Here is a 19,332-nt window from a genome sequence, read left to right as displayed (position 1 = left end):
AAGTCTAAAAAAAGATACAGGATATATTAAAAATTGTAAGTAAATGATCAGCAAACAGCGTAATGAGTTCTACAAGTTTTATTTCAGAAAACAATTTAAATGAAATTACAATATAAAGTAACTTAAATTAATATTAGGATTGTGAGAGGTTCAACTTACGAGTTGAAATGCGTGCTGCCAGATGAGAATCTGCCGTCTAAGCTTCGTACTGATCACTAAACTGGCGATAATCTACCGCTGAAAAGAGTTTGATTTTGTTGAAATAAATTCGATTTGACTGAAGATCCTGCGTTATTACATGGTACGCTGGACGCTTCTTTGTTGTAGATTAAACAATAAAGAAAATATATAGATGCAGATGGTATTCGAAATATTTTATATTAATATTAAGAAATGAACATTAATGGGTATATTTTAGACGCTGCCCTTATTTGCACAATTTCATCTCTTCATTTTTCTTCATCTTCTTGTCATTTTTATAAGAGCTATTAGACACAATGAAACCTCCCGTATGAAATATTTTGTGACCGCTACCGACTTCATTAACTTCTAGCATTCCATATACCCTAGCTACCCTCTGGGCGGAGAAAATCATTTGATAGCTTACATCAACCAACCATGACGACTCGCTTGATATAAACTTGTATATATGTATGTCAATCCTAATAAATAACAGGTCAATTGAAAAGTCCCCGACCTACCATAGTAAAACACATTTTTTTGGCAAAACTAATTTTTTTATTCAACATAATTCCATTCAAGGGTGATACACTGATTATAGCGACCCTCCAACTTTTCGATACCATTTTTGTAGTACGATTTGTCCTTTGCTTCAAAATAGGCCTCAGATTCATTCGACGAAAATTTCTTCACAGCGAGCATTCTTTTAGATCTGAGAACAGGAAATAGTCGCTGGGTGCCAGATATGGAGAATACGGTGGATGAGGAAACAATTCGAAGCCCAATTAATGAATTTTTGCCATCGTTTTCACTGAATTATGACACGGTGCATTGTCTTGGTGAAGCAGCAATTTCTTTTTCTTCAAATGCGGCCGTTTTCGTCAAATCATCAACTCGTCGTTGCTTTTGGTCAAAAGCGAGCTCGCACGGTACCCACTTTGCAGAGCTTTCTCATACCCAAATATTCGTGAATGATATGATGCACACGTTCAGTTGATATCTTTAGAGTGTCTGCTATTTCATTCAGTTTCAATTTAGGGTCATTCAAAATCATTTTATGGATTTTTTAAATGTTTACGTCGGTAACAACCATTTCTGGGCGTCCACTGCGTTCACCGTCTTCGGTGCTCATTTCACCACGTCTAAACTTAGCATACAATTCTTGATGGTTGATTTTCCTGGAACAGTGTCCGGAAAGTCGGCATCAAGCCCAGTTTTTGCTTCAACTATGTTTATTCCCCTTAAAAAGCAATATTTTATCAACACGCCAAATTCGTGTTGCAGTACCGATTATGTTGCCCCATTTATCGTGCAAGCAGACGCTGTGTGCGACTTTTTTAATCTTGTTCTTTTGTAGTTGTAAATCGACTCTCTCCAATATTTTGTCATGAAATGAACTTCCTTCATGTAATCGTTGTTGACCGATGTTACCTCTAGTCAAACATACTCGACTGACGACGCGATTGTAGTCGAGAAGGATGCTCAGTTTTTTAAATTCGAAAGCTTTATCAGGAAGTAACAGCTGGAATAATATTACCACTGTTGTCGGCAAGCGTTTATCGCCGATAAAAAATAGCCTTGTTGCTTTAGTAAAATAGCCAATAGCCTTGTTGGTTTGATAAAATTTAATATATTGTTATCGATACACTGATAAAAAACTTAAGGAATTAAAAGTAAAATACGATACATTTATTTTAATTTTATTCACATCAAACGTCTGAAGTATACAGTAAGTATATTATTAAGGGAAAAAAAAGATATTAATATTACTTTATATAATTTTCAAATCAGTCTATAAGGTATGATATATCAGTAGTGAATGAAGTCAAGGAAAACCGCCATATTCATAAACATCCAAATACCATTATAGTATAAAATACTGATTAATATAATATTATATCAATTTATCAACAATATAGTCTAATAAATTAATTATATATACATGTACAATACAATAATCTTAATTAAAGAGATGTATAGTTATATTTTCCAATAAATGTGAGATCGCAGTAACACCAAACAGAAATAGAGTTTAAACAAATGAGGGTCAAGGGAAGAAGCGCTATGATGACTTCAGGAGATTGTTTAACCTGTCGATTTCACGCCCTAACGTTTCTACATTTTCCTGAAATGCAATGTGGTTTTAAAGTGGTGAATAGGGCGCTATTATGTGGTTTACTTACTTTCAATGTCATGTTTTTAAGTAGGGCGTCCTCAAGCACAGCCTGTAATTTCCGATTAATATCCAGAGATAACTCCAAAGTTAAATTTTCGTCGCAGATTTTATTACTGTACATGGACGCCATGACACCGTTTAATTTTGCTAACTTCGCCTGTAAAATATTAAATCATAGCAAAAACTGTTTTATTTATGGTTAAAATTGTAAACGGAATATTACATTTGGATTTTATTACAATTTTAATATGGGGGCGGCATTAAGAATAAAAGCTAAAATCACTCACCATAGTTTTTTCTAACCGCAGGCAAAAAAAGCAGCATCAACAAATATTCAATTCAAACGAAAGATATAAATATGTGTATATACGTACCTTGTTATTATCCATAGCATTGGAAGTCAAGGTACCACTTTGTTCCCGTAGGACATATCCTTGCAGCAATTTTGTCTTTTTCTGTAACTCAGTAACTAGAGTATTAATATGCTCTTCCAGGAAGTCAATTTTTTCCGACTTTTTCGCGCTAATTCTTTGTAATTTTACAATGTGCTCAATGAGAGTTTGTTTATCTATAGTTGTTTCAGGTTGAATAATCTATATTCATATAAAAAAAGAATAAATTTAATAAATGTTAATAGATAAGGGATATATAAATAAACTTAAATAATAAAACAATTTAAGAAAATTAGCTTACTTTTACTTGCTCGGTATCAGAAGAACTGTAGGATTGTCCATTCACATTTAGTGATGAACTTGAATTACTGGTGTTAGATGATGAATCATTGTTCTCATACTGTTCTAATCTTTTTCTACAATGTTGTAGTTCTTTGTTCACTTCCTGAATGAAAAAAATAATATAACTTTAAAATCAGACCACAAACTTCTACCCTACACACACAAACACCTACCCTCAGGCTTAAATCAAATTTCCTTTTCATAACTAAATTTTCACCTTTCTGATCACTAACTTCTTGCTGTGATGTTTGCAATTTTTTTTCTGTTTCTTCTATACTTCTTCTCAAAGTGTCATTATCATTAGTCAATTTGGCCCTATCTTCGGCCAGAGTTGCAGATAGAAGTGCTACTTTAGTTTCAAGTTCTTTGATTTGTCTCTTGTGCAATGTTTGTTCACATGTCAACTGTTGAACTTTGGTCTCCATAGTAGTGAACTCTGACTGTAATCTTACATTTTTATCAGTCAACTGTTGGGTGAAGAGAAGAAGCTCTGCTTCTCTTATCCTACAAGATTCCATGTCAGATTCTAATTCTTGATTCCTTTGCTTTAGTAAATCCATTTGTTCATTTGCAACTGTTAATTGATCCTGCTCACTGCAACAACATAAATTGATACATCTAATACTGTTATGTTTAATATACTATTACTGTTTTAACTGTAACTTTAATTGTTCCAACTGTACTGTTCGTGTTTGTAAATTGGCTGAATCTTGCCTTTGCTGATCTTGATATCCACGTAGCTCACTTAATTTTTGTTCATTTTCTAGTCTAAAAGATATCATTCTGATTTTTAAGGAATATGTTTTTTTTAACAACAAACCTTTCCCTCTCTAAATGTTGAACTTTTAAACTTAAGTTGTTATTCTCTTCTATCATTTCCTTCTGTTTGCTTTGTATTCTTTCAAGTTCTATTTGCAAATTTTTTATTTGCTGATCTCTATCAGATTTTTCATGCTTTAATAATATTATTGAGGCTTGTTGGTCCTTAACCTGTTGATCTGTTATAAATATTACACAATAATTTTTGTACATTATTAAAATAAAAATCCAACAAATTATTGAACAAATATTGTAAGTATAACAAGTATTAAAACTATTAAGAATTTTAGCTTTCAAATACATTGGATAATTAATTTGATTTATGAGTAAATATAGTATAATTAATACTATTTTTAGACCAGACTTTTTATGATATATTTACCTAATACATATGCTTTATTTTCCTGTGATGTCATGAAGTTCTTAATTGTTTCTTCTGCATTTTTCTTTACAACTTCTATTTCATTTAAACTTTCTTGTATTCTACCATTAAGACTTTCAACTTTAGCTTGGCTCTCTTTATGACCGTCAATTTCTGCTTTAAGATTATTTTGGTTCCATTTCAATTTTGTCTCTAAATTATTCATTTCTTGTTTAGTTTTTTCAAGTTCTTGTTGAACATTTTTGTATTCATAACACTTATTATCAAACATCTGACAAATTCTTGCCTTTTCTGATATCATTGTTTGTAATTTATGTTGTAACAGATCATTCTCCTTCTGAAATTCTCTAATTTTTTTCTCAGCTTGCTCCTTCTGCTGGCGCTCTTTGATTATGTTCTTTTCACCCACTGCATACCTAATGACTATATTCTCTTTTTCTTTAATTGCTAATTCCTTTTGTTTGTTTGCATATTCAAATTTTAGTTCTATATCTTTTTTTAATGTATCCAATTTTGTATTTTTCTCTTCTAATACTTTAATTTGTTCTTGGTTTTGCTTAATTACTTTATCTTGATCATTTATTTTTTCTAATAATTCATTGACATTGACTGTACATTCACATGAATTCTTGATTATAGGCAATTCACTCTCTATGCCTGCATAGTAATTATAATAATAGATAAATAAAAGTAATACATACATTTGTTCAATTAAAAATTACCTGTATTCATTATGTCATCTTTATCAGTAAATTTAGATTTAATTTCTAAGTTTGTTACTGGAGATTCATCAGTTGATACTACATAACTTACTACAGGAAGACTAATATCGCAATTTTTGTTAATATCCTTTTCTTCATTGGTGATTTGTATAGAATTACTTTGATTTTCCAACATATGTGATAACTGTTCAATCTGATTATTAGCGTTTGATTCCATATCTAATAATGATCTAATTACGCATTGCTTAATTCATTATTAAAGAAATATAGTAGATTTTAGATACCAATTTGTGATAATTATGAAATAGAAAAAACATAATCACGTAGCACCACCGTCCACTTGTCAAAATTTATTGATAATCAACAATCTTGCTAGGTTATGTGAATAATCTTCGTCGCTTTGTTTATTTTGTGACCTACATAACTTCGCTCGATATAGCGAAATGAATGGGTAGTTCAAATACGAAACGCCTCATACGAATGAATCACCTGTCAATGTTCAATTTGACGTTTATGTTAATGTCTGTCACAAAACATCAAAAGCCATAGTTTAAGGAAAATAAGGCGTGTATTTCCTATCTAGTAATATTTTTGTACGAAATGGAGGCTTACGAAGTAATTGTAAATCAACCGGTAGTTATAGATAATGTAGGTTACTCAATTAACAGTTCTTTCGGAGTGTTGTCAATTTTTTATGTCTTAGGGCACAGGAGTTATTAAAGCTGGTTTTGCAGGAGATCAAATACCGAAATGTAGATTCCCAAATTAGTAAGTGATTGTTCAAATTTGCGTTATATTATTAATTAAACTTTTAATATATATAATATAGTGTTGGGAGGCCTAAACATGTAAGAGTTATGGCAGGTGCTCTAGAAGGAGATGTTTTTATTGGACCTATAGCAGAGGAACATAGGGGCTTACTATCTATCAAATATCCAATGGAACATGGTATTGTAGAAGATTGGAATGATATGGAAAAAATTTGGAATTATATTTTTAGGTATTTTTCAAATAGTAGTATTTTAGTTTATAGTTACCATTTATTATATTTTTTTTTAGCAAAGACCAGTTAAACACTTCCTCTGAAGAACATCCTGTATTGTTAACAGAAGCACCATTAAACCCCAGGCGCAATAGGGAAAAGTCTGCAGAAATGATGTTTGAATCCTTTAATGTGCCTGCCTTATTTATTTCTATGCAAGCTGTATTGAGTTTGTCAGTATATGAAGATATACTATTTTTAACACTAATAATATAAATATATTCTAGGTATTCAACTGGGAGAACCACAGGAGTAGTATTAGATTCTGGAGATGGTGTTACTCATTCAGTGCCTATTTATGAAGGATTTGCCTTGCCTCATAGCATTATGCGTTCAGACATTGCTGGTAGGGATGTTACTCGCTTCCTCAAGTTGCTTCTCAGAAAAGAGGGGCATATTTTCCGCACAACTGCAGAATTTGAAACTGTAAAAAGGTTAAAAGAAAAGGAATGTTATCTAGCTAGTCTCCCAGTAAAAGAGGAATCAGTAGACAAAGATTTTGCTAAATACCGTTTACCAGATGGCAATGAAATCAATGTTGGTCCAGCAAGATTCAGAGCACCTGAAATTTTATTTAACCCAGATTTAATTGGTTAGTATTTAAAATGATGTAGTCTTGTCTATTTGGAATACCTTTATTGTTATGCAGGAGAAGAAGATGAGGGTCTGCATGAGATACTTGTATATTCTATTAAGAAATCTGATCTGGATCTAAGGGAAGTGTTCTTTAGGAACATTGTTTTATCTGGAGGTTCAACATTATTCAAAGGTTTTGGTGATAGGCTATTATCGGAAATAAAAAAGATTGCCCCTAATAACATTCAAATTAAGGTAATATTCTGAACTTATCGAAGTGATATTTCAATGGTTAAGATTTTATTCTATTTTACACTTTACACATTTTATTATTCTACACTTTATGAGTGTATTTCTAACTAATTTATTATTTTTGAAAAGCTGTTGAAATATCTTTATTATATAATAGAGCTTTAAAGGGTGTTATCAAAATGTAATATAGTTAAGAACCATATATATAAATATTTTTTACAATATATTTCCTCTAAAAGGAAATTGATACCAGCTACAAAGTAATAGACTATAGATAAACCAAATATAAGATGAACATTTATTGATCATTATTTTTTGATCACCCTTGCATTTGGTGTTTTGTTTAAAACATGTTTAAATTGTATCCTTTTGAAATTAATGCAGATATCAGCTCCACAAGAAAGGCTGTACTCCACTTGGATCGGTGGATCTATCCTAGCTTCTTTAGACACGTTTAAGAAGATGTGGGTGTCGAAACGTGAGTACGAGGAGGAAGGACATCGTGCGGTACATAGAAAGATTTTCTAGGTCCGTCTATTTGAATGTTAATACCTTTATGTTAATTTATTCTCATTTCTCCTAGTTTATATATACTGAAAATCTCTTGATATGTGATTCAAACAGTTCTAAGAACAAAAGAATAGTCAAGGCCAAAAACAAATGGTTTATTTATAACGGTAAAAAAGGAAAATTCAGATTTAAAAAATACTATAATATAACCTTAAACATATTTTTCCATAAAAAAAATTATCCTTGTCTGATCTTTTTACTAATTCAGGTTAAGATTTCAGCTTTTAATGATAATGACCCGATTTATGAAGTCCCTATTGTTTCCTCTCATAGGATTTATTCCAAGCTTTTTTGTGATTAAAAAAAATGTAGTTATCACTATTGAAACATAACATTAAGAATAAAAACGATTTTTTTAAATACTATATCTATAAAAATGTGTTTTAAGTGCACAGTAACATTATATTATATGCAGCTTTAAAATATGTAAATTTTATAGTTCTTTTTTTAAAATAAAATATTGTTTCCGAAAAGTGTACATTCATATTTACCGCCAGATTTGTACGAGTAACGGTGCAAATTAGTTTATAGTTTGGCAGTAGTTCGTTCGTCCTGACATGGTTTGTCTTTTTTATGTACAAGTTCCGACAAAGATAGACATATTTTCACTTTCTGCTGTCAAATTTGTTTTGGTTATAGGTTATTTCAAGTTATTTTTAATTAACTAAGCAACCTCAGTATTTATGTTCTTTAAATTTATTAATTAAGAATATCATATATGATGAAATCCCAAGCCGAATACAAATTAAAATCTCCTCCTGATGATGCTATTTCTAGTGTAAAATTTGGCCCCAATACGAATCAATTTTTACTAGTTTCTTCTTGGGACGGTTATGTTCGCCTATATGACGTGACTGCTAACAATTTAAGACATAAATACGCTCATGATAACGCTGTTTTGGATTGTTCATTTACAGTAAGAACTCGTTCAGTGTTTGAAGTTACCTGAAAGATTATGTTTACTTATTATTATTTCAGGATGCGGTGCATTCCTACTCGGGCGGTTTAGATAATACTCTGAAATCATTTGATTTTAATACTACAACTGAGAGCATTATAGGCAGTCATAATAATCCAATAAAATGTGTAGAATATTGCAATGAACTAAACTGTATTGTTACAGGTAATATTTTAAACACCTATTAAGTATTTTTATAACTGGTATTTAAATTTAGGTAGTTGGGATCATCATGTCAAACTTTGGGATCCAAGGTCTTCTGGCCCTAGTGGTAGTTATAACCAAAGTGATAAAGTGTATTCAATGAGCATTTGTGGTGAGAAACTCTTAGTCGCTACTGCCGGAAGAAAAGTGTGTATATGGACTTTTTATCAATAAACTAAATAAATTTTTATATGTTAGGTTTTAGTATGGGATATAAGAAATATGGCATATGCATTACAAAAGAGAGAAACTAGTTTAAAATACCAAACAAGAGCTATTAGAGCTTTTCCTAATAGGCAAGGCTTTGTCCTGAGTAGTATTGAGGGTAGAGTAGCAGTGGAATATCTTGATACTAATCCGGAGATACAGAAAAAGAAATATGCTTTTAAATGTCACAGAATCAAAGAGGATGGTTTAGAAAAAATATTTCCTGTTAATGCTATCAGGTATTGATAAATTAGGAAATAATATTAAGACCAGTATTATCTTTTATTTTAAACTTAGTTTCCATCCTATTCACAACACTTTTGCAACTGGTGGTTCTGATGGTTACGTCAACATATGGGATGGTTTCAACAAGAAGAGGTTGTGTCAGTTCCATCAGTATCATACATCAGTAACCTCATTAAGCTTCAGTCATAATGGTAATAGAACATATAATTTTTAACAAGAAATATAGTTTTAATATTTTGCTTTAGGATCTGTTTTGGCAATTAGTTGCTCATATTTCTTGGAAGAAGACAATCCACCAAATCCTTTACCTGAAGATGTTATATACATTAGATCAGTTACTGATCAGGAAACCAAGCCAAAGTATAGTTCAAATTGAGAACTTTCGATAATTGTGAAGTGTAATTTTTTTATACCATTTGAGTTTTAATTAGATGGTTTCACAGAGTATTTGTATGGAGTTTTAAATTTTATTATGATAAAATGTTACTTTTTACAGTAATAAATAAACATATAATATTTACAGTATATTTAATTTCAAATTGTGATAAATTAAAAAAAAGATATACATTACCAGTTAATATTAGTCATAAAGTAACAACAATGTATTATACATGATCTATAATAGTTTGGTAAATTTTAAACATGTTTTGAACTCTATGGAAGATTACGGAAATGATAATCAATGTTGATTATCTGAGTTGATGGGAGACATATTTGTAACTGTTCTCAATTTCACGTAGAAAATTTATTATGACAAAATCGCGTCTAATTTAATATATACACATAAATGCTATTAAAACTAAATGACTTTTTACATCAGCAACAGTTTTAGCATTAAATGAAACCCGAGAATTTCAGCAAATTCAGTTGACCGTAAAAATATTTTTTTCGATGAATTACAGCCGTCTGCATCGTTACAACTTTGCACACAACCTCTAACATATCTGAAAGAAATAATTACAGCACAACTGATTTAGTTAACGATAAATTTGAATACCTGTTTGAATAAAAGAATCCACCGCAGTGCGACATTCTGACTATCTCTGTGTCGGTAGTTAGAGTTCCACTGTCTAGGGCACAACCTCGAATAGTTATAGATTCTTGATTGTCGTCTAAAAGACATTGTTACTGTTAATGTACTAATTATAATGTACAAGGATGAGTTGGTTTACCGAATATTCCGTTTATTTTGACACATGAAGTTGCAGGAAACAGACCGTCCCTACCTTTACGTCCTCCCATGCATGGCGATTCGTACATGCTGGTACTGAAATTGTTGTGGAAAGGATCTTCGCATGGTATGTTATCCCCATTAACAGACATGCATTTAAAACAATCTATCGATATTGCTGAAACACAATGTATTCTTCATACCTATGGATTGCCCACAAAATAATCGCACCAAATACACCGAGCAATGCTTCTGTTTATACAAATTAATTAAAATAATGGTGTTACCTGATTTAAATATGTTAAATAATAAGAAAATCGCACCGAGGTAATTACATATATTCATTCTAACGAACTTGTACTTCAAATGAAGCTGGCCTAGAAAGAGAATATCGATTTCTAAAAATAATCAATAGTTTGCTTATACCGGGGCCTTTTGTTTGAAACTCGACGTATTTGATAAACTGTGATTTTTATGGATACGTTGATAGAGTTTTTTCGAACTGCGTTTTTTTAACTCTTGAGTAAACTTCAGCGAGTTTAATAAGTGTTAGACTAGCGATAACGACTAATATATTTCAGCTAGTAAGTTACGAACAATGATATAGAAAAATTAGAAATTCAAGGTGATGTTTAGAAGCTTCTCATTTTCTATTATTGGCAGGGAATCCCAAAATGTTCTTTGTCCGATATGTTGCGACTTCGACGTGATAATTTCATTTGGGTTTACTATCGTTATGTAGTCTAGAGGTTCCTTAGGGCTTTTGGAAACATTTATCCATTGATCAAGTAGGCCTGGGTGTCTAAAATTAGTCAATTTAACATTGTTCGTAATTATATTTAGTTCGGTTTTACCCATATTTGACGAAGGAAAATATGATATCTATTAGTAAGTTGGTAATGGGTGCATCCTTATTTTTTCGGAAGGTGAACATTATGTCAGATCCGTGCCCTGCCCCTGGATAAAATGTTATAATGGTGTAAAAACGCTACATTACATCGAGGAACAATACCTATTCGGGTATGTTGAAATTTATCTACTTTGACCCAGTTTGCATTGCCTCGGTAAGATAATGCAAACAACCACATTGGTGATTCAATTCCTGCACTGTGCAGTTTTATAGCTTTATCCATGTCGTTTAAGAAGTTTCTGTCACCACACGCCTGCAAAACTTGGTGTTTAGATCCGTTTCAGTGTTCAACCACGTGCTTACTTCTACGAAGTCTTCGAATGTTGATCGTTCTACTGCTCGGTTTTTCATATATTTTTGGCGAATGCTTGTTGATACTATGTCCTTTAATTCAGGATCGACGGTGAAATTGTACATGAGAATATGGGGCATTAGCTCATTCCATCTCTTGTCGATGGTTTCCAGATATGTTTCTTCTTTATAAAACGCTATAAATAAGTAATGTCAAAGCTAAAAAATATAGTAGTAATTCGTCAGTTATTTTGCTTACCGTTAGCTGGATATAATCCTTCGCCACCTACGAAGGAGACAAGCACTGGCACGTCATGGATTTTCTTCTTCATTAGAAGATTGAGCGGATGCTCTGGTAGTGTGGCATTCGAGGCCCAGTTGCCATCGACGACGACAGCCCACGGCGAGAAAGGGTTATATTGGAATGTCTAAAATGATAAGTTATTTTTCTTAATCGGTTATGTCGGGTTAACGAAAAGTATCGGTATTCACATGTCTTGCTTAATATGCACAAGATGCATGTCATTTACTTTTTTAATATATTGCAGAGACGAAATGTATGAATTACGAGCTGGTATCTTTTGTCAGTGTGGATGGTGGAATAGAGTGAAGTATTCGATATTTTTCATCAGTGAACTTAGTTATTGGCAATAGTTAATTATAATATCACTTACAACATCCATAATAAATATTCCTACTAAAGTTCCCTACTATAAATGAGCGGTGCTAAACCAACTGTTAGTTTAATTATCGTATCACCAGGTATTGATGAAAGTACATCAGAAGCAATTAGCAACTTAAAAGATCATTGAGTATTGAGTATATTGAGATTTATGTAGTCGGTATATTCGTATTCTGCGTATCGGTAACTCAATATTGATATTTGTTACCTGTTACTAAATATATTATCAAGCGGTGGCGACTAGTGCATAAACTCTACAGTGCTGCAGAAAAAGAAGAAGACCCCAAAAAATATTCACTGATCAAATCTACTGAAATAGTAAATTCCACTTAGTATTCTTGTTATAATAAATGATAAAAAAACTGCAATGGAAGTGTGAATCACGGAAGTAACGTGGACCAATGGAATAACCTATATATAATAACCTTCGGGAGGCTACCGACACATGCCATCGCTGTCCCTATTATTTATCTGGGTCGCACGATCGTGCTCTGTGAGCTCCTTTAAACACTCGCGCGGTACACCGCTACACCCTTGTATAAAATAAGGCCGATATTTAACTGCATTTAACCTAGCGCCATATGGCCCTTATGTGATATTTGAATAACAATATTTATAACTGTGGCTATGGAAGTTGTCTTTAATTTAATTAATATGAAGACATTTTTTAAAATATTCCTACGAAGAAAACTTGGAATTTAAGGGAAAAGGTAGACCATTATCAGATATTATTATTGAGAAATCTGGTGCAAATAGAGGGAAAAGTTACATCCGTAAATTTAATACAGACATTTATTTAAAAATGGATTTTTGAATGGAAGGAAAAAATGAGATGTACTGTTATCACTGCCTACTTTTTGGTAGCGATAAAGCTTGGACGGAAATAGAAAATAGGGTTCACCGATCTAGAACGCTTAAGTTTGAAAATAAAAAGACATGAAAACTCTAAAAATCATCATAATTGTGGAATGGAATTTACATTTCTAGGGTCAACTAATATTATGGCTTAATTAGATTCTTCGTATTGAATAAGTATACAGATATATAATGAAAACGTGTCAAAGGATAGGTATGTCTTATCAAAAATTATAAATTGCATTAAATTTTGTGGAGCGTTTGAATTGTCTCTTCGGGAACATGATGAGAGAATCCGGAGATATTTCGTGGACTTATAAAATTTTCGGCTGAACTACAATCAATTCTAAATGAGCATATAAAAAGTGCTTCAGTATTTAAAGGCACCTCCAAAGAAATACAGAACGATCTGTTACAGTGTATGCTTCCAATTTGTCATGTTTGTCATTTGTTACTGGAACAAGAGACGATATCGATAATTTTGAACGCAGCATTATTCAAGTTCGAAATAATATTGACATCGTTAGTGAAACATCAGATATAATAAGTCATTAGTCACTAGAAAATGAACGCAAACCTCCAAACAACAGTAAATTTGATCACTGAATTTATGATTTAGAGGTATGTGATGTTATAATAAAGTGTGCAAAAAATAGATTTCATTTTAAAGAGTATCTAATAGTTGCATCACTTTTTTTTTCGGAATACTTTGGAGAGTATTACCGTAAATTTCCTGAGGGTAAGCTCACTTCCGTATGTTCCTTTAATCCCACATTTCATAAAGAACTATTGCGAACTGAAGAAATTATAGATTGCAGAATATTAAATGGTACACTACCTCTTCTAAAATTTTCAACAGGAAACAATCTAGGAGACAGGTTGAAAGAGGCTAAACAATTATTAGAAATCATGGTAACAAATCCCTTGACAACATCAGAGGTCGAAACGTGTTTCCCAACACTAAAGTGCATCAAAACGTTTCTCAGAAATTCAATGGTCGAAGATCCTTAGGTATTTTTTTGCAAAAATTGCAGAACACCTTGAGATGTACAATAGCAGGTTCAATTCACTATTTTGGTCTTTTCTTCATTAATTCTCAAGCCATATGGCCTTGCTCTACGAACTATATCATGAAGAATGTTAGAAGCCTCAAGATCTATATCAGCGAATGTAGCGCTATCATTTCGATTTCACAAGTCATTTTGCACTAGCATGCAGTTAAGTCGTAAGAGACCTGAAAAGTTCAATAACTAATAATAATTTTAGAAGATCTTCCAAAGCTACTCAAAGTGAGGGTCAAAGTATACAGTCGAAACCAGAGTGAAAATCAATATCAACAAAAATCGGACGCTTTACACATCTAATGTATTCCTCCATAAACTGACAGAGAACGAAAAGCTTATCTGTTCAGCTGTGATTGGAAGATCTTTTAAATTTCATTTGTAAGATTAACATAAATATCTTTGACAATTATTTTTGACAATTTATAGAATATTTATACCTCGATAGTTTTTACATTGGTGACCATAACTATTTTTTCAGTGCAGAAACAACGATCGTTTTCTTCCATGATTTTGATCTGTCAATTCTTTGTAGCCATTTTAAAAGGAGTTACCGAAATTATTACTGTAAAAGTGTTAAATGCAGGAATGGAGACTAACATATTAATAATTGATACAAAATGTCATGCAATTATTTAACGCTGAATAATTAAGAATGTTATACTTGAAATCACTCAGTGAGAAAGATGTACAAAAACTGCATTAACAACAGAATTCGTTACGACAATACAGGATATGGTTTTGGAACTTATTTTCGATGAGTTTTGGAGTTTCAAAATGCTGGACAACAAAAACATATTCGAGTGCGATATTAAAAAGGATTAATATGATTACACTGTATGTGAAACGCACATAAAACAATAAACATTAGATTACTAGTGACTTTTTAGATTAATTGGATGCAAAGATTTGCAGAAAAACATCCGGTGTGTTTGGAAATTTATCCAAACAATAAACGTTAAGACTAATGATAGGTCATCAAATCATTACTGTTATTTTTTCCCGTGTCCTAAAATTAGCATAAAATGATAATAATAAATATATTGATTGATTGAGACTGATCTGGACCAACTAATAATAGCGAACATTATAAATTTGTCAGAATATGAAAAACCAGAAAATTTGTTTACATGAAAGTATTTCACGCTTTCTACGATTTGTCGGCCCGTTCTGGTTTTCAAACATTTTTTCAGCTCGACCGAATCATCCGACGGACACCCCACCAAGTCTGCCAAACGTTTTGTCTTCTGTAGCGTGCCATCCATCAGGGCCCAGTTATTTATAGCTGATCCACTTTGTATGATAGCCTTGTTGAACAAACCTATTCACAAAACGCATCAATATCGATGATATTATTTAAGAACGATATTTACCAGCTGATCCTGGCATAATACAGTGTAATTGGACACTGGCACCACCTGCAGACATGCCTTGGATGGTGATAGAATTCGGATTACCACCGAAATACCTGACCATCTTTTTGATCTAGGTTAGAGCTTTTTGCTGGTCTTTCAAGCCGTAATTTCCGGGTATGACGTCATCTTGGGTGCTCAAAAACCCTGTAAATAATATACAACATACACCTAAACGTATAATTTTTGATTGGCAACAAACCTAAAGGTCCTAAACGATAGTTGATAGTAATGAAGACTAGAGGCTTGTCCAAGATATTATTTGGTCTCCAGACACCACCATAGTTGAACATGAAGGCTCCGCCATGAATAAATACCAGCACGTCTAAATTAGCTGATTGGTTCAAGCTGGGGGTATACAGGTTGTAGTAAAGGCAGTCTTCGTCTCCTAAAAGTTGCTGTTACTACATGAACTTAATTAATAAGGGCCTTTGGGACCTTCAGTGACGTATTTTCCGTATTTATCGACGTTGTATTGGTTATATTGTTGGCAAAACGTCATCACTGTGGCTTTCAGTACTCCGCTCCATTTTTCCGGATCTTGAGGGTCCTATATTTTCTGATGTGAATTAATATTGAAGGATTTTTTGGAAATATAACTTTGTTGTGAAAAATTATGTACATTTTAAAAACATTTTGTTCCCATCGTTATTTATTACTTCTTTTCTGGTTGTTGTTTGATACGTTTGTAGATCAACAATAAAGGTTATTGGAATGGACACATTTTTGTTTTTTATTTAGACATTCATGAAAACAGAATGTTTTACTGTTTCGATGTTTAAATTAATATGTTTTTAGGTATCAACTTCAGTCCGGTTCCGATAGTATTATGTGCTTTTAGGTATTCTGATTATATTCTTACTTTAAAAAAGCATTTATTGAGAAACCTTTATAAAATACATAGTGGTCAAAATATTTTCTATCAATTTCTACAACTTTTTCTCATATTTCTGGTGAAACCCTATCGAAATAATGATGTTGCTTTGGTAGTGATCCAATCATTAATCCATTTTCGCACTTCTTCGGCATTTCGGAATTGTCTACCAGACAAGCCATGCGGCATCGATCTGAACAAGTGACAATCAGAAGGGGTTTCATTTAGTAAGTACTTTTGATGCGGCAGAACTTCTCATTTAAGCTGCAACAGTATATCGTTTACAACTATTGCAACGTGGGACCGTGGATTGTCATGGAAGAGGATGACTTTGCATCGGCTACTCGCTATAACTAGTCTTTTATAACAATACGTCGTTCAATTTAATCAACTAACATATCTAGTGACAATTTCATTTGGTTTGAGCAGTTCATAATACTGCTAATCCCACCGTATGGGCAGCAAGATTTTTATATCATCGGCCATAACAGGTCAATTAAAAGTTCTCGGTCTGACATATAGATGGCACTACTAGAAATACAGTCATATTTGTTTTTTAGTTAGCCTTAACCCTCAAAAGATGCGTGTATAAATTTGAGAGCTGTCGGATCATTAGTTTGTGAATTATACCATTTTGAGTGAAGCAAATTTTGTTATTCTGAAAAAAATTTATAAAAAGAATTTCGCGTGTTGATAAAATATTGCTTTTTGAAGGAAAAAAATACAGTTGAAAACTTGACTTGATGCCGAGTTTTTGGACACTGCCCCAGGAAAAACAACCATTAACTGATATGCTAAGTTTAGACGTGGTGAAAGGAGCACCAAAGACGATGAACGCAATGGACGCCCAAAAGAGGTTGTTACCGACGAAAACATTAAAAAAATCCACAAAATGATTTTGAATGACCGTAAATTGAAATTCAATGAAATAGCAGACAGTTTAAAGATATCAACTTAACGTGTACATCATATCATTCACGAATATTTGGTTATGAAAAAGCTTTGTGCAAAGTGGGTGCCATGCGAGTTCACTTTTGACCAAAAACAACGACGAGTTGATGATCCGGAGCAGTGTTTGAAGATGATAAAGAGTAATTTCAAATCGCTGCTTATTATTACTCTGATTAAAAATTCCTATGACAGACAGAACAGATTGCATCTTCAATTAGTTACTTCGTTACTCTGTTGCCATAAAAATCGTTAGAGAAGTAAGTATACTGTTAAATATTAAGTTGCTGCAGTTTTATTTAAAATATTTTTAGATTTACCGAAAATAAACCGTCCTCATACGAAGAGGGTAACGAATCAAGATCAGCTTGTTGTTAGCCCTATCAGAGATTAAATATAAGAAGTAGTTTATAGTACTGGTGAGTAGTTTATTCAATATTAACACAATGTTATAGTTATTTCAGAGAAAACTGTGTGGAAAGTATCCATAGAGAGCTTAGAGCTATGAAATATGGTCTTTGGGGCATGTAGAATACCTTCGTACATTGTGAACTAATATAGGATTTAAAAGGTGTTAAAGATAACCCATGAAGAGATCTAATGGAACTTTCAGACATTTCTTTTAAAATAATACTATTTATTAATTATTATTTCAATTTGTGTATTTAGATAAGACACGAATAGTTCAGACTGGGACATTGAGTTATGGCAAGATGATAACAAAAATAGTGTTAAGGCAACAAAAGTTGATGGGAAAAGGTAAACGAAATAACAATTGATTAAGTTTTATTAGTCATAATATGTATTGTTGTTTGTGCTGGAAACAGGAATGGTTAATAACACCTTCGGTTGGGATGACTTCGATTAGGCAGATTGAAGAAGAAATTGACAAAAGGTGAAATTGTGAACAAATGTTAGATAGATTGGAAATTAACAGCTTAGTTATTCACTTGAATTAAACTTTCTTAATATGGGATTGCGACTCAATGGTAACAATTTCCAAGACAGGGTGATGAGAGTGGAAATTACTAAAGGTGAGTATATAATTAATATACGATAACTGTAAGAAGTTTATTATAGACTATAGACTATGAATATGACATGTGCATAGATATGTATGTTATTAGTCAGAATTATACATGAGCATTAGGTTAGTATATATGAGGAGAGAATGAATACTAACTGTTTTGTATATATGGTAAATACATTAGGGAGAATACTGTTATTAATGTTATCAAGAATGGTGTGCACTGGTAGTAACAGAAAAAAAAAACAAAAAAATACAGTGATACCAAAATGACTTCACAAGGAAATACACCATCAAAGGAAACAAGAACTAAACATAAAAATGTAAATATGCTCTCTAATGAAAATAACATACATTACTTGGATATACAATTGATAATTAGGTATATTAGGCCTCCAGGGAATAATACTACATAAAAAAGACATCTACGAACTGTTACTACTCTACCTCATAGGTAGTGAGGAAAAGAGTTAATATAATTAAACAACTCTAGCCTATAAACTATTCTGGTTGTATAATTAACTGTAATTTAAATTATTCGATAATATATGTATTAGATGAACTATAATGTTAAAATAATTTATAATTGATAACATTTTTGTTTCATTATTTTATTTATAGATTAGAATTTTGTTATATGTCAAAGACAAAATGAATAACACACAGAGTTGATGCGGCAACATTGCGACGTTTTGATGTCATAAATTCAGGTGACGTATGTTCATAATTTTTTTGGATAGACTATAGATAATTTTTTTATCATCAGCCACCGTACGTGACTGAAAACCATCCTTTTTTGCCTGCCAAGCAATGATATCGCAATATATAGATTATTACTATTTGTTCAGATCGACGCAGCATTGCTTGTTTTACACAGCAGTACAAATTGTTCTCAATAAGTTCCTGTAAAAGGTGAAACAATTATCAAATAGATGCAATCAGCTAATATTCACGATCAACCAAGGGGTAGAACGGGAATTAGCCAACCAGGAAATACATTTCTACTTTTCTTATTTTAGAAACAAACCAAGTA

At 32.2% G+C, this 19,332-nt stretch overlaps 6 protein-coding genes across 9 annotated transcripts; 2 read left to right on the top strand and 4 right to left on the bottom strand.

Moving 5' to 3' along the window:
* Positions 1-1,868: 1,868 nt before the first annotated feature.
* On the bottom strand, positions 1,869-5,396 carry Golgin104 (coiled-coil domain-containing protein 186). Of its 2 annotated transcripts, XM_076402679.1 has the most exons (10): positions 5,298-5,370; positions 5,014-5,243; positions 4,292-4,948; positions 3,911-4,088; positions 3,739-3,858; positions 3,264-3,684; positions 3,050-3,193; positions 2,731-2,949; positions 2,364-2,513; positions 1,869-2,305 (listed from the first exon to the last, which is right to left on the bottom strand). In XM_076402679.1, exons 2-10 carry the CDS (start codon positions 5,228-5,230, stop codon positions 2,243-2,245), a joined length of 2,169 nt encoding a protein of 722 aa, XP_076258794.1. In that variant the 5' UTR covers positions 5,231-5,243; positions 5,298-5,370; the 3' UTR covers positions 1,869-2,242. The 2 variants fall into 2 exon arrangements, with proteins under 2 accessions (XP_076258794.1, XP_076258793.1); XM_076402678.1 differs by having other exon boundaries at positions 5,014-5,396.
* A 102-nt stretch (positions 5,397-5,498) lies between these two features.
* Positions 5,499-7,926, top strand: Arp1 (Actin-related protein 1). 2 transcript variants are annotated; one of them, XM_076402707.1, is made up of 8 exons: positions 5,499-5,661; positions 5,717-5,781; positions 5,843-6,013; positions 6,073-6,228; positions 6,283-6,647; positions 6,705-6,886; positions 7,268-7,411; positions 7,467-7,544. In XM_076402707.1, the coding sequence occupies exons 1-7, from the start codon at positions 5,614-5,616 to the stop codon at positions 7,409-7,411; spliced, it is 1,131 nt and encodes a 376-aa protein (XP_076258822.1). In that variant the 5' UTR covers positions 5,499-5,613; the 3' UTR covers positions 7,467-7,544. The 2 variants fall into 2 exon arrangements, with proteins under 2 accessions (XP_076258822.1, XP_076258821.1); XM_076402706.1 differs by having other exon boundaries at positions 7,268-7,926.
* Positions 7,927-8,077: 151 nt separating this feature from the next.
* On the top strand, positions 8,078-9,588 carry Bub3 (mitotic checkpoint protein Bub3). The gene is made up of 6 exons (XM_076402709.1): positions 8,078-8,369; positions 8,432-8,576; positions 8,629-8,762; positions 8,814-9,061; positions 9,120-9,259; positions 9,314-9,588. Exons 1-6 carry the CDS (start codon positions 8,172-8,174, stop codon positions 9,442-9,444), a joined length of 996 nt encoding a protein of 331 aa, XP_076258824.1. The 5' UTR covers positions 8,078-8,171; the 3' UTR covers positions 9,445-9,588.
* Positions 9,580-10,685, bottom strand: LOC143195494 (uncharacterized). Of its 2 annotated transcripts, XM_076402713.1 has the most exons (4): positions 10,527-10,685; positions 10,241-10,417; positions 10,066-10,180; positions 9,580-10,012 (listed from the first exon to the last, which is right to left on the bottom strand). In XM_076402713.1, exons 1-4 carry the CDS (start codon positions 10,582-10,584, stop codon positions 9,880-9,882), a joined length of 483 nt encoding a protein of 160 aa, XP_076258828.1. In that variant the 5' UTR covers positions 10,585-10,685; the 3' UTR covers positions 9,580-9,879. The 2 variants fall into 2 exon arrangements, with proteins under 2 accessions (XP_076258828.1, XP_076258829.1); XM_076402714.1 differs by lacking the exon at positions 10,527-10,685 and having other exon boundaries at positions 10,241-10,513.
* Positions 10,686-10,794: 109 nt separating this feature from the next.
* Positions 10,795-15,793, bottom strand: LOC143195491 (venom carboxylesterase-6-like). The gene is made up of 8 exons (XM_076402708.1): positions 15,653-15,793; positions 15,412-15,597; positions 15,169-15,359; positions 11,700-11,868; positions 11,453-11,637; positions 11,252-11,402; positions 11,094-11,196; positions 10,795-11,041 (listed from the first exon to the last, which is right to left on the bottom strand). The coding sequence occupies exons 2-8, from the start codon at positions 15,512-15,514 to the stop codon at positions 10,852-10,854; spliced, it is 1,092 nt and encodes a 363-aa protein (XP_076258823.1). The 5' UTR covers positions 15,515-15,597; positions 15,653-15,793; the 3' UTR covers positions 10,795-10,851.
* LOC143196338 (venom carboxylesterase-6-like) lies at positions 15,524-16,548 on the bottom strand. The gene is made up of 4 exons (XM_076404004.1): positions 16,495-16,548; positions 15,889-16,000; positions 15,653-15,838; positions 15,524-15,597 (listed from the first exon to the last, which is right to left on the bottom strand). Exons 1-4 carry the CDS (start codon positions 16,546-16,548, stop codon positions 15,524-15,526), a joined length of 426 nt encoding a protein of 141 aa, XP_076260119.1.
* Between the last annotated feature and the right edge of the window lie 2,784 nt (positions 16,549-19,332).

The sequence above is a fragment of the Rhynchophorus ferrugineus genome, unplaced genomic scaffold, assembly GCF_030347505.1.
Source record: "Rhynchophorus ferrugineus isolate W39M unplaced genomic scaffold, kcgeb_rfMv2 rfM4, whole genome shotgun sequence".
NCBI classification, from domain to species: domain Eukaryota; kingdom Metazoa; phylum Arthropoda; class Insecta; order Coleoptera; family Curculionidae; genus Rhynchophorus; species Rhynchophorus ferrugineus.
Note: the sequence above shows the minus strand (reverse complement) of the source record. Positions and strands in the feature narration are given on the sequence as shown.